Consider the following 14,771-nt stretch of genomic DNA (forward strand, 5'->3'; position numbering starts at 1 on the left):
ACATGGTTTCTCTTACCACTGCTACGCTGATGACACGCAACTCTACTTGTCTTTCCAGCCCAACGACACCACAGTGACCGCTCGAATTGCTGCCAGTCTGGCAGACATCTCAGCCTGGATGAAGGAACACCACCTTCAACTCAACCCTGCCAAGACCGAACTCCTTGTCTTTCCAGCCAACCCGGCTGTTGAACACAACATCACCGTGCAGCTGGGTCCAACTACAGTTGCGCCTTCCAAAACGGTCAGAAATCTAGGGGTAACCATTGATGATGGGCTAAATTTCACAGACCACATTTCAAAAACTGCAAGATCATGTAGATTTACACTCTACAATATCAGGAAGACCCTTCCTCTCTGTACATGCCACACAACTGCTCGTTCAGTCCCTTGTCATAACTAGACTGGACTACTGTAACACTCTCATTGCAGGCCTTCCTGCATGTGCTATTAGACCCCTGCAAATGATCCAGAATGCAGCAGCACGTCTGGTCTTTAATGAGCCTAAGAGAGCACTGTTACACCACTCTCTCTCCACTGGCTGCCGGTTCATGCACGTATTCAATTCAAGGCCCTGATGCTGGCATATAAAACAGTCACTGGGTCTGCTCCAGCATACCTAAAATCATTTACGCAGAGCTACGTTCCCACCAGAAGCCTGCGGTCGGCTAAGGAACGTCGCCTTGTCGTACCAAAACAAAGAGGCACCAAAACACTTTCCCAGACTTTCAGTTTCATCATACCACGGTGGTGGAATGACCTTCCCAACTCAATCCGGGAAGCTAACTCACTCTCTATCTTCAAAAAACGGCTAAAAACACATCTTTTCCAAAAGCACTTAACCGGTCACTAAAAAAATTAAAAAAATAAATAAATAAATTAAAATTATTTACATTTCTTGTTGCACTTAAATCTGTTTTGTATACTATTCTGATGATAGTGAAACTTTGTAATATGGCACTTTTTGTACCACTGTCTCCCTAAGATGATTCGCTGATGTTCTTCCTCTTTTGTAAGTCGCTTTGGATAAAAGCGTCTGCCAAATGAATAAATGTAAATGTAAATGTAAATGTCTAATTGTGATGACTGTCAGCCACTGACCTGCCTCTGTTTGTGGCAGCTGCCAATAAATCGTGCATTCTATGAATAGGCTGATATATTTTTAATAAAATATGCAGTGTTATATTACTGTCTTTGAAATGCTTTTACTCAGTGTTAAAAACTTTATCATATTAGGGGATCTACATTAATGCTATGCCCTTTACTTTTTCAATCTTAACATTATAATTGTTTTTTTCAGACCCTGATCAGCACAACACCAGCAGGTCTAAGGCCACAACCTGCAACACCATCTACAGGTACATTAGATAATGTATGCAAAATGACAAGTGTCAGAGGCTTTAGGCCTTGCTGTTATGTGTATTACAGTTAGGATAAAACAGGAAAAAGAGCACACACCAGTTCTGTACGATGTTATTGCTTTGGCTTCCAGTTATAGTATATAGCCTATTTTAAGATCTTAATATCTGTCTTTAAGTGATGTACTTTCTTCCAGGATTTATAATTGATATGCTGCCAAAATATGTTTCTCATAGAGCCCTTGGATCTAGACTTGCTGATCACAGTGATAACACATCAGACCAATGTGAACCCACCTTCTGCATTTTTGTGCTCTAACTCTTTAATACAATCTCCTTTTGCATAAACCATAATAAACTCTTTTTCGAAATTATTCACTCTGTATAAAGAATGTTTCCAAAATGTTATTACTTAATGGTTTCAAATGTTACCATCTTCTACTTTCACTGTCCATTAATTTCCACATTCTATTTATTACCTTTTTATATTTGACTGTAAATTACTATACATTTCAATGTGTACTGGTTTTGTGTTACTTTCTATGTAAATCAGCACCGATTGGCTGACATTTGCTCATGTCAATTAGCATCTGCTGTAGTAAATAACAATTCTACTAGGTTTCTAAAGTGTTTCTACACCTTTTTCAATGGCTCTGGTTGCTCATACATTTGCACTGTTGAGGGATTCTGAAGAAATTCTGAAGGCCTTAATTAAAATAACACGTTATACGTGTATTAGACTAAAAGTACACCTGTAAAAAAATTTATTTTCTCTTTACAGCATTATAAATCTCCTAAATGTTACCTCATGCGTTCCCTTCCAGAGGTACTTTGTTCCCTTTTCACTCAAAGTGCTCGTGCTTGTTAAAGAGTGGCGTGCTGTCATAACAACCATGTTAAGTTCCGTTTCCGTTTGTCCTACGAAGGCTGTCTCGTTTAAATTAGGCTTCTTGGTATGCATCCTTCAAAGGACGCATCCTACCTAGCATGCAGCCTTCCAAACGAGACACAGCCATTGTCGCCACCTGTTAGCCTAAAGACGTAGGCTAACACATTTGTTCTCGACATGGAATGTCAGTAGATACAATTATTAATTTTGATTTGTACTATGATTCCTGAAGTTTCAAAATCTATATATTCTTGAATAAAAACAGTTTTTGAATGGATTTGTTGAATTAAAATAAGAACTATGATTTAATTTTATATGTTTAAATCTTGATTTTAAACTGTTTTTTTTTTTTTTGTTGTTGCTGTTGTTGGTTTTTTTAGAATCCTATAGTAATTTAGATTGATATTTTATAGATAAAGATCTTTTTATGAGATCCCCTTGGAAGTTTGCTGAGCAGAGATATTCTATCGGCTACTTAAACCAACGGCGCGTTTTACCATAGGTAATAGCGTAGGAAACTAGCGTGTTACGACAGCAAGTCACCGTCTTCGGATTCCTTTCAAAGGAATGGAGAGAGCCGTAAACTGACACCTGCCGGTCGCAAAATTGTACGCGTCTTCTCTTATAAAACAACTATTTATCGTAGTAAACAACACACATAGTTAATTCCAAAATTCGTTTTTTAGTGTAAAACATGTTGAAGAGTAACGAACATATGGTCAATAAATTAAGTGACAAAGCTCTTTCCCCACAAAAGCAGTTTATACAGCACACTGAAGCATCACCTCGTTAGACATCCATTTAAAAAACTGCCTCCTGTCTCCTCGTCAGAGTACCGCCAAATATGCGTTGCATTGTTAAGCTTGTAGGTTCAGGTTGATAGAAGCGCTCTGTTGCTGAGTCCTAGTGGGTCCTGACTCCTGGTTAACAACAATTGGTCTGATATACAGAAATGGCTGAACGAATCTCTTTGGTGAATGGATTCAAAAGTCTCGAGTCAGTTGGATTATCTTGCACCCCCCCTAAACGTGTTGAAACCTCTGCCATAACATGTTATATTTAAATTTGATTTGTTCTTATGTAACTGGTTTAGATTAGCATTGGCAGAAATGTTCATACAGTTCTCCAAATATACATTTGATCAATCCAGTTTTATCCCATCAGAATTCAACCCATATACACACATTTAAATCAAACGCAAGAAGATTCTGAGAGCATTCCCGCAGTCATCATATTCAGCATAAATAGAGAGGACAAAACATGCAGTGCTTTAATGCATGAACAGAACACATCCTTTGGGGCTGTATATTGTATTGCATCTCTCCTAAAAATAGTCCTGACCCAAGAGCTTTTTTGTTGAATCAAGGCAACAAAATTTGTCATTTATACAGATGACTTGTTCCAGGAGTGCTGAGGTATAATAAAGGTACTACATTCATAGTTCATAGTCATGGTTATTTCAAGCTGTAGTATTTTTAGTTCACCAAATGTTTTTTTCTTTTTAGTACATTTGCATTGCCAGTGAAATATTTATAATGCTCCCAACCTCCAAGCAAAGACCTCTCAACCTTGCACATACAGAAAAATAGCAACACATGAGAATGGTTCTAGAAGCATGGCTAGCCCAGGGATCAAAGTCAATGAAGTGTAAGCACTCGTTCAGCACAACAATGTTCACACCATTGGCATCAGAGGGCCATAACTGGGTTGTTCTACATCCTGTGATGGAGAGTTGCAGGGACGGAGATATAACATTCACAGACAGGAATAGCCATGGGGGTAGAGCTGTGATCCACAAAGTGTTGGACAGGGGGAGGTAGTCCTCACTCTATGTGAATGTCTTCAAATCTGACACATTTCTGCCTTAGGGAAACAAAAATATTTCCTAGCCTTAAGAATATATATGAGTATTATTTAAAGATAATTTCAATTGTGTTAAAAAAAAAAATGCAAATAAACACAACATTCATAACATAAACATCAACATCACTTGTGTAACTAGATGGACTGCTTTTAGACAAGCCTCATTCCCCAGATATTAAGAGCCTGAATAAAGTGATTGTTTCATAAAACACACCTGCTCAAGGGCTTTGAAGGCAAGATAAAGGGATTTCCTATAATGACAGCATCTGAAATAAAAACACTGAGTGTTTCATTCCAGCCTCCAGAGAGTTGACATATGTTCAAATATGATTTCTTTTGAGTTGAGTTTTGGCTGAAATATGGATTTCATTGGTGTAAACAAGCCCTCCTCCATCTAAATGTGTTATTTAAAGGTGCACTAAGTAAGTTCTTGTTCATGTCGTCTTAGACACATTGTGGCCTGGATGCAGCATCATTCAAACTCAATGGTTTTCAGTTACTGATGCCAATGTATAAATTCACAGTTCAGACATGATTACTTTTATCAATGAGTCAAATAACAGGATGGTTACTGAGATTAAGCCAGTAGTATTTTGCTGGTCATGTGATTCTAACATGGCAGCCCCCATGTGTGGACCCTCTCCATGTAGAATAAAACAACTTTAATAAGGTTTAATAAGGTGATATGACTGGAGTCTTCATTTTATTGTAAGTGGTCAACATTTCCTACAGATTTTTCAAAATGACTTGGTGCACATTTAATCTTATATACACATATTGAGCTGTGTGGTCCGTTTACTGTACATTGATGTATATAAACAGAGGGGGAAAAATCAGTGTATGAACTATTAATATGCAAATGCATTGTTCCAAAGACCATGGAGAATATGGAAACCTATGGAAGGAATATTGTCAATATTTATTGTTATTATCGCTATTCATTAAGCAATAAGTTCTTAAATGTATTTTCATCATTCAATGTAACCCATAATCTAAATTCAGACAGCCTCTCATTTTGAGTTAACAAGTTTCTTCAAAGCTTAGTGAAAAGGAAAACACAAAGTCTGAAGTTTTGTTGCATGCTCTACTGAGCATAGAGATGCATGAGCCACTGGTCATGTTGGCAGGTGTGTGGATCTCAGCACAGCGGCATCAGTTGGCTTCTTTTGCTCCCCATCAGAGCCATTTTGCTCTTTGTCAATCATTTGTGCATACCTTTGAACAATAACCATGGTTTATTCCACCCCAGATGCACCTTGCATATTCTCAGTCAACATGTCAGACAAACTGTTTGTTCCTCTAAAGATGGAAGTCATAGTGATGTGTCTATAAAAGAATGACAGATATAAGAGATCTGGTCACAGATACAACCTTGAGCAGGTAAAAGTCAGCATTTCACAAGATCTACTTATATGATATTTAATATATCTAGATGCTACGTCAGAAACAGAAATCACATGTGCAAGCAAACAAAAGGGATTTTTTTTCAATACCGTGGTTAATGTTTTTAAAATCAAATGCTTAAAAAATATTTAACTGTAAGCGCACAATTTTTTTTTTAATGTAGTTTGATTTTATTGTTTTTGTCATGTGCATTGTAAATGTGCTACTTTATCATTATTTTCTCAAAGAAATTGCTATATGGTTAAAATCAGCACATGGCACTACAGGATTATATCAGCATTATGTAGCCCTAAAAAGAAAAGTTAGGTGCTTTTATGACACCAGGTAGACAAAGATGCTTATATACCAGTTAGATAAATAAAATAAATCTATAACAGTTTTAAAGCCAGTTTCAAAAGATTTCAAATGCGGGACTAAATGTTACTTTATCATTATTTAAGTTTAATTTGTTTCTGAAAAAAAAATTTCATCAATGGCGAACGTTCACATTTGGTGTGAAAAAGCCTTTAGTCACAGATTATTTACTTCTGTCATTAGTGCAATTTGTGAGGACTGTGGCCTAAAAGAACTTAAAAACAGCTTTTTTATGAGCATCTGGGAGATTCTATCGTAAAAAGAAAATGATGTGAGTAGTTGAAAGAAATCAGTTGCTTTTCATTTGAAGGCTACTTGAGTTAGTTAAATTGTATAAGAATAATTGGGGTCAGTTGGAGGCTTTTATTTCCTAAATGGTTATTTCTTTAGCTAAATATTTCCTTCACGATTGGCTCAGTTGTTCAAATCGTCTGTAGTGCCACATTTGGATTAATAAAACAAATAAAACTAATCAAATATAGACCTCCCTTGTCATAGTCACAAGGGAGGATCAAAGCCTTCCACTAAGTGGACTGGAACATTTAGAAGAGCCTGGCCCAAAGATCTTTGAGTTTCAACCGAAAAGTAGCAAAACTACCCTCTCGGGCCAAAAGTACATTTTGTACCACAGAAAGATCTGTTATCATACTAATATTGCAGCTTGGTTTAAAAACAAAGCAATAGAAATGGGCTGTGAAATAACTGCTAATTGTAACATGTTTCTAGAGGACCAGTAAGAGTTAGTCGGTGCCAGACAATGCCACAGTTAAGCGAGCAAAAGTAGGTGAACCCAATCATGTAATTTTATTTGCTTTTTATCACTAGCATACACCATTTCACACTGGAGCAGTTAGACTTGAAGGCTAAGGGCAATTACGAAAGGGTTGGTTGATGTAGAGGTCAACATTCAAAATCAGTTAGGACACTGAGTTAAATCACAATACAAAGGCAAGGATATTTTCAAAAGGGTGGACCAGACAGGGTAGACTTTTCTGTTCATTGGTATCATGAGGCATGCTAAGACAGCTAGTTGTCTATGGAGAATAGAGAATAAGCACCCTTGGGAATGTGCTGTGACTAAAATAGCTCAGATAGATTTTAAGTTAGGAAAAATATAATTACACCAATAGAAGATTATTTAATGGAATGCCAGCTGTACAACAAAGGCAATATATCCATCTTGAATTATACATGAAGGGGATTAAGATCATTGTAGAAATGTGATAGGTCAACACATTCCACTGTTGCTGCACACAGGGAGATTTACGAACAAAAATACCAACATGGCTGAGCGAGTGTTTTAGCACGCTGGGTAATGACACCATTTAATTAACTTTCCTGGGACCACCAGCATGAAGAGAGCTGCACAGGTCAACCTCAACATTTCCACTGATTATATGTTCTTAAAAGCCTCTTTTCGGCAGCTCAATTTAAAAAGCATTAGCAATTCTGAGGCTTGAAGGGTGAGATGAACCCCTTCACCAAAGCTTTCCTATAACACTCACACCTACTCGGAGCTAAATTTATATATATATATATATAGTACTGTGCAAAAGTTTTAGGCACTTGTGAAAAAATGTTGCATAGTAAGGATGTCTTCAAAAATAATGACAAATACTTTTCATTTATCACTTAATGTCATACAAAGTCCAGTAAACCTAAAAAGCTAAATCAATATTTGGTGTGACCACCTTTGCCTTTAAAACAGCACCAATTCTCCTAGGTGCACCTGGACACAGTTTTTCTTCGTTGTTGGCAGATAGGATGTACCAAGCTTCTTGGAGAATTCGCCACACATTTCTGCAAATTCTAGGCAAAGGGTGACTACTTTGAAGATGCTAAAATATAACACAGTTTTGATTTATTCTGGATTTTGTTGTCACAACATAATTCCCATATTTCCATGTACGTTATTCCATAGTTTTGATGACTTTACTATTATTCTAAAATCAAAAAACAATTATAATAAAGAATGAGTAAGTAGTGTGTATATATATATATATATATATATATATATATATATATATATATATACCGATCAGCTACCTATCCCAGTTGTGCAGCCAAATGGCGCAGCACTTATCTGAGTTTCCATTGACTTTGTCAGTTCGAACATGTCTGACCATTCTCTGTTGACCTCTCTCATCAACAAGGCATCTCCGTCCACATAACTGCACCTCACTGGATGTTTTTGGCTCCATTCTAAGTAAATTCTGGAGACTGTTGTGCGGTAAAATGCCTGGAGATCAGCAGTTACAAAAATACTCAACCCAGCCTATCTGGCACCAACAATCTTGCCACAGTCCAAATCATTGAGAGATAATTTTTTCCTCCATTCGGATGAATGATGTGAACATTAACTGATGCATGATTTTATGCACAACACTGCTGCCACACGATTGGCTGATTAGAAAATCGCATGGATGACTGTTGGTGCAAGATGGGCTGGTATGAGTATTTCTGTTACTGCTGATCTTACATGTACAACAGTCTCTAGAATTTACTCAGAATGGTGCAAAAAGCAAAAAAAAACATCCTGTGAGCGGCAGTTCTGCGGATGGAAATGACTTGTTGATGTGATGCATGCTGGCGCTGTTTTGGCAGCACAAGGGGGACGGTGTGTGTGTGTGAATTTACTTTTAAATTACACTTATTTTCATTCACAAAGGCAATTAATTATATGTGTAAATTAAAAGATATATGTAAAAATATGTCACACTGACTCTATTTTTCAATGCAAAACATTGGGTGATATTTTATCATATTAATATTTTACCATAATGTTTGTGCTGATAAATAGTTTTAAATCACACAAATATTTTAACATATTTTTAAAATGTACACATTTTAATTTCATAACAAAATATTACATCAAATTGAATTGTGTAATGTATAACAAAATAAACAATTACATTTTATTTTATTTTATTAAAGATTACTCAGTTCAATTTAGTTGAATCTTGTAACAAAATTGAAATACATAAAATTGTCTTCTTGAGTGCATCCTTGGCATATTCCAATGTAAATATTGCATTTACAAAAAAAAAAAAAAATATTAGATTATATGAAATGATGATCACACCTCAATTACCACCATTTAACATTTAAGCAATGTCAATATTTCCAGCAGATTAACCAGGTGTTTCCATGACAATAATTAATATTAATGCAATAGTTCTGATAAGATCCTCTAGACAAACTCCACTGAGTACCCGTCTTTGGAGAGAGGACACATACTGTAGCCCATTGTGGTTGAATATATTCCAACAGGTGGAATGGGCAGTATATGTCTGTGGAAGGGGAAAGACTGTCCGCAGATTAGTGCTGCTGTCTGGGGTTGGGTACAGAGTGGAAATGAAAGAGTGAAGCCAGGATGTAAAATAGGTTTGGTGGTCATTTTAAGCCTCTCCAGCTCTGCTTCCTCAAGTCGTTTGGCCTTCGCCCTCCGGTTCTGGAACCAGATCTTCACCTGTGTCTCAGTCAGGCTGAGAGAGCTTGAAAATTCGGCCCTCTCTGCGATAGACAGGTATTGCTTCTGTCTGAACTTCCGCTCGAGGGCCAGGAGCTGGGTGGTGGTGAAAGGGGTTCGAGGTTTACGGTTGGTCTTGTGTTTTCGGAGAGCGCATGTAGCAGGACTCTGTGGTCCTGTAAAATAAGTTTATAAATTAGTTCACTCATTCAGTAATAAACAGCTACTGCAGGGGAAATGACTACTATAGTTTTAACAGGCACACTCATATATTTGATCAAGTGACCTAAACATTTTATTAATGTGATAACATCTTAATTAATTTTTATTCAAGTCAAAAATATTGACTAAATCAACCTTAGGTTGTGCCAACAAATATCATTTTAAGTTTCAGATCAGATAGAAATAGCTGTTAAGGTAACTACTGCACATTTGCACTTTTTAAAGTGCAGACAGACTGCAAAATACATCCCACACCAGATATATTGTGCATGTATACGTACTGGCACAGTAAACGTTTAATAAGGTGATTTAATCACCTAGCATAGCCAATTAAGGCTGACTTCAAAACTTGTAAATAATGATTATGTGTTTATACGGTTTTTAATATATATATATATTCTTTTTTTTATGAAAAATACTTAAATAATAAGGGACACATAAGGAATAAACAAAGAATCGTTAATCATTTGGAAACTTACGTGGTGGTGTTGATGACCTGGGTTTACCGATTAAGGATGGGGACTCTTTATTGACGGAGAAACAATCTTTGGGAAAATCCACAGAATCTGGCGCTTCTAAATATTTGGCTATCACTGATCGATCATCCCGATTTATTTTGCATGGCATCCGAATCGCCCCCTGGGAAGTTGATTCACTTTTTGTTCGGTTCTTCGACATGAGAGCCTCGACGCTGAATGAGAGACTTGGAGTCCGGACTGAACACTCCGTCGGAGATGACCGTGAACCTTCATCATCATCGTCGGAGGAAAATGTATCTTTATGATGAGCTGAAATCATTCCACATATAACATTAAAGATACTGGAGACTTTGAGATGAGTCATGTAACTGCATGGGTGCGCGCGCTTTGCTGCTTAACTTTAACACTGACTTACAAAAATAACTTGCCTAAAAAGTTACAAGGCCGTCTAAAGTTTGAGCCAATCATCTTTCAGATGGAGGTTGTGCTTCAAATCTTAGTGGGCTGCCTACTTTGACATCATTTCTGAGTATTGTGTGGCGAAAATCGGTCGGTTTCAGGCGCGTGCAGCATATTTGGCCGCGTTACGAGACACCTGAGATGGACTGAAGATGAATCCCACAAATGCTGTCTAGGTAGGCAGCTGACTAGGTTTTGACACCAAGACAGAGTGTTTAGGGAGGTTGAGGGCTTGTGATTGCCTCATCAAGAGATCTGCTGTTTGAGATCCTGAGCGGTTAAATTATACTCTTAAAGGATAACGGAAATTATATTTAGAGCATAATATTGTGATTATATAGGCCTACTGGGGTAATATGCTAAAATTAGACTCTAATTTTTCTAAAATTAGAAAAGTTTTTCTTCAAATTTGTTCTAAGACTTCCAATATTGTCCATATACACTTGTATATATACAATATGTACAGTTAATCTCTTAAATGTATTTAAAACGTGATAGAATCCCAAAGATTATTGTAATTATATATATATTTTTAAATAACCGTTTTTAAAGAACTATTTCACCCAAAAATGAAAATGCTCTCATCATTTACTTGCCTTGTGCCATCCCAAATGTGTGAATTTCTTTCTTCTGCTGAACACAATCAAAGATTTTTAGAGGAATATCTCAGCTTGATAGGTCCATACAATGCAAGTGAATGGTGGGTAGAACTTTGAAGCTCCAAAAGCACATAAAGGCATGTCATCAGAATTGATATGATTGGTGTGGGGGAGAAACAGGTCAATATAAGTCCTTTTTTTTTTAAATGTTTTAACTCACCAGCCCTCCTTAGCGCTTCCCTCTCCTAACCGTGCATTCAGACCAGAGGCGTCGAGAGCGTCAAATCGACCAGAAGTCATTCATTTTCTATGACAGCCAGCGTCTTGGGTGGTGTGGGCATCAGAGGAAAGTTCAAGTGCAGCCAACATTATGGTAATGAGCTTCGATGCGGTTCGGCGGCAACCTATTGGAATATAGAAGTGCTCCGCTCTAGCGAAGTCTAGAGAACACAACCGTGTAAACTTTGGTTCCCACCAAACATTAGTTCTGAAGACAAAATGGAGGAGAAACTGATTATTGCCGTGGCGGGTTTTCCCGTAATATTTGATCTGTCCCCGTTTGCTTACAGGGATATAAATAAAATAAAAAAACGATGAGTGGACAAAGGTGTCTGAAATTGTTAGCGTGCCAGGTGAGTTGATGAAGTGGATATTATGGTTTATATAATATTATATAATAATATATTCAAATATTTCATGAGGATATACGCTACATGTGATATGTCATCAAAAAGATACCGGTTGACATGTCTGGATGTTTTGTGGCCCCTTTAAATATAGTTCACAAACCCAAGCATTCTCAATGAACGTTGCCGCCTATTTCAAATACGTCAGAGCGTTGACGAATTTTCGATAGTGTTCTTGGCAGGGCAGCCAGAGCGAATTTTGACACTCTCGCCGCCTCTGGTCTGAACGCACAGTAAGAGTTTATCTTCTTTTGTTTTTGTGTAACGGGAGCCAGCTGGTATGTATTAGCTGTGTACTGTGTGTAAATCTAACTCCCCTGGCCTCAAGAGGCGCACTAGAGACTGACACTAGAGCCTTTAGCCTCATCGTTAGAGCGCCTCAAATCCCGTTCGGAGTGGGCTGAACAGGACTGGCTACAGTGGTGCCGTGACCCGGATGGGAGTGTGGTTAAGGGGGGGTGAGTGTAACAGGAGCCAGCTCATACTTGATAGCTGTGTGGTATGTGTAAAACCTCACTTCCCTGGCCTCAAGAGGTGCACTAGTGACTGGCGCTAGAGGCTGTAGGCTTTAGCCTCCTCGTTAACGCACCCACCTCCCATGCCGACTGAAGCCAGTTCATATCCCGCACAGTGGTGCCGTTGATCTGGATGGGAGTGAGGTTTTGTGGGGTGTGTGTAATGGGAGCCAGCTGGTACGTGATAGCTGTACAGCACCTGTAATCCTCACCTCCCTGGCATCAAGAGGTGACATGGATGGGAGTTAGGTTTAGGGGGGTGATGGTAAATGGAGCCAGCTGGCACTTGAAAGCTGTGTGTGTATGTGTAAAACCTTACTCCCCTGGCCTCAAGAGTCACTAGCGACTGATGCTAGAGGCTGTAGCCTTTAGCCTCCTCGTTAGCGTGCCAGCGTCCCATGCCGGAGACTCCGGTCGAGCAGGACTGGTTACACATGCATATCACCACCTACTAGGTAGGGAGGGAAATTTATTGTAAAAACAAATAAGGGACTTAAAGGGAAAGTACACCCAAAAATGAAAATTCTCTGATTAAGAAAAATAGAAAAATATCTTAGCTCAGTAGGTCGTTAAAAGTGGATAGTAATCAGACCTTTGAAGCTCCAAAAATCACCGACAGTCAGCATAAACATCACCCATATGACTCCAGTGGTTAAATTAATGTCTTAAGTGAAACGATTTTGGTGCACAAACGCACCATTGTGAGTAAACAAACCGATACAAATACAGATCTAAACCAAAGCTTCTGTACAGCGTTCCTCCTACAAAGTTGCAAACAGCGTTGCTCATACTGGTGTGTCAGTTCTCGTTTGAACATGCCAACACAGATATGTCACACGCACTCACTGCTGCTGACCGGAAGCCATGATAAATAGTTAAAAAGTATTTACTGTAAATATTTATCTTTTTCTAATTAAACCATTAGAATCATATGGATGGCATTTTTGCTGACTGTCTGTGCTGTTTGGAGCTTCAAAGGTCATCATTCACTTGCATTTTAAGGACCTACTGAGCTGAGATTTTGTTATATTTTTCCACAAATGTGTTCTGCCGAAGAAAGAAAGTCATGCACACCTGGGATCAGTAAATAATGAGTGAATTTTAATTTTTGGGTGAACAATATATATTGTTTAAATATTGATCTGTTTCTCACCCACACCTATGATATCACTTCAGAAGCCATTGATTAAACCACTGGAGTAGTAAGCACTACTTTTATGCTGCCTGTATGTGCAATTTGGAGCTTCAAAGATCTGGCCAACAATTACTTGCACTGAATGGATCAACAGAGCTGAGATATTCCTCTAAAATCTTAATTTGTGATCAGCAGAGGAAAGTCATACACATCTGGGATGGCATGAGTGAATGGGTAAATTGGGTAAACTATTCCATAATTTATTTGTTGTTTGTTTCATTCAAGTATTTTACTGCCTGAGAACAAACTGACTCACTCAAAAGTTGGCTAGTAATCTAAATACGTTTTTAAGTATAAAAATGTATCAGAACATAATTATTAGAACAAAACATGTATTACTGTATGATTGATAAAGGTTTAATGCATGATATGATCTTTACAAACTGAATGTGACATAAAATTGGAAGGGAATGAAGGTTTCAGGCTAGCATGTAAATTACAGTAATTATATTGTTGTTACTATTAACACCTTGTAATTAGGCTCCTAGAATCCGGTTCTTTTTTAACAGGATTTAACTGTAATACTGGAAAATTGCTACCCTCTCATGGTGTATGGCGCCCACTCATATCAACCAGAGACTGTCAATTTAAAGGCTACGAACTCTGCTCTGTTTTGTCATGTCGGATTCACAGTTCACAAGTTCTGAAATGTGCATGCTGTCAAGTGAAATGCCACAGAATACACTGAAATGAAAGTATAAGCAAAAACGATTTTTTACTCCTACTCTTGTAGGAGTTGAATGATGAAGAGGGTTTTTGAAACACTTTGTGAAATGGGTTGGAGGCATCACATGTCCATTATTTTGTTTTTACATAACAAGGATTGTAAGTTAACATGTACTGTATATGATTGTACATTCAAAATTGTCAATATTTTCACTATTGTCAATTTTACTCAATCCTCCCATGTTCATATTACTGAAATGAAATCCAAGGGAACTTCAGTTAACTGTCTTGTCAGCTTTACTTAATCCATTTGTTTTTGGACAACATGAACAATTTTTATTTTAACATGTAGATTTGCTGTCCATGACTGAATCAAGTTCAGCAAAATAGATTGTTTTTAGAGTATTCAAGGGAAAGTGTACAGTATATTAATTTATATTAAATTGAGTATACACAACATACATAATAAAAACAAAAGAATTGGGAAAATGTTGTTTAAAACAGTTTTAGCTGGTGCACAGTATGTAACACCATTGGACATGTCAGCTTTCCATAACTATTTAAAGTCAACTACCCATATTAAAAATAACGATTCTTGCACACTTCAGACACC

General features: G+C 37.6%; 1 protein-coding gene across 1 annotated transcript; it reads right to left on the reverse strand.

The window, feature by feature from the left end:
* Positions 1-8,867: 8,867 nt before the first annotated feature.
* msx2a (muscle segment homeobox 2a) lies at positions 8,868-10,422 on the reverse strand. Its single transcript, XM_052089202.1, has 2 exons — positions 10,039-10,422; positions 8,868-9,513 (listed from the first exon to the last, which is right to left on the reverse strand). The coding sequence occupies exons 1-2, from the start codon at positions 10,400-10,402 to the stop codon at positions 9,059-9,061; spliced, it is 819 nt and encodes a 272-aa protein (XP_051945162.1). The 5' UTR covers positions 10,403-10,422; the 3' UTR covers positions 8,868-9,058.
* Positions 10,423-14,771: the final 4,349 nt, after the last annotated feature.

Source organism: Xyrauchen texanus, chromosome 23 (assembly GCF_025860055.1).
Source record: "Xyrauchen texanus isolate HMW12.3.18 chromosome 23, RBS_HiC_50CHRs, whole genome shotgun sequence".
Lineage (NCBI taxonomy): Eukaryota > Metazoa > Chordata > Actinopteri > Cypriniformes > Catostomidae > Xyrauchen > Xyrauchen texanus.

What these genes read in the sequence shown, in the direction of transcription:
- msx2a (XM_052089202.1), bottom strand. Translation starts at nt 10,402, where the DNA reads ATGACTCATCTCAAAGTCTCCAGTATCTTTAATGTTATATGTGGAATG. An exon ending in CAGGTCATCAACACCACCAC is followed by an intron (nt 9,514 to 10,038) that starts GTAAGTTTCCAA and finishes CTTATTTTACAG; the next exon opens with GACCACAGAGTCCTGCTACA.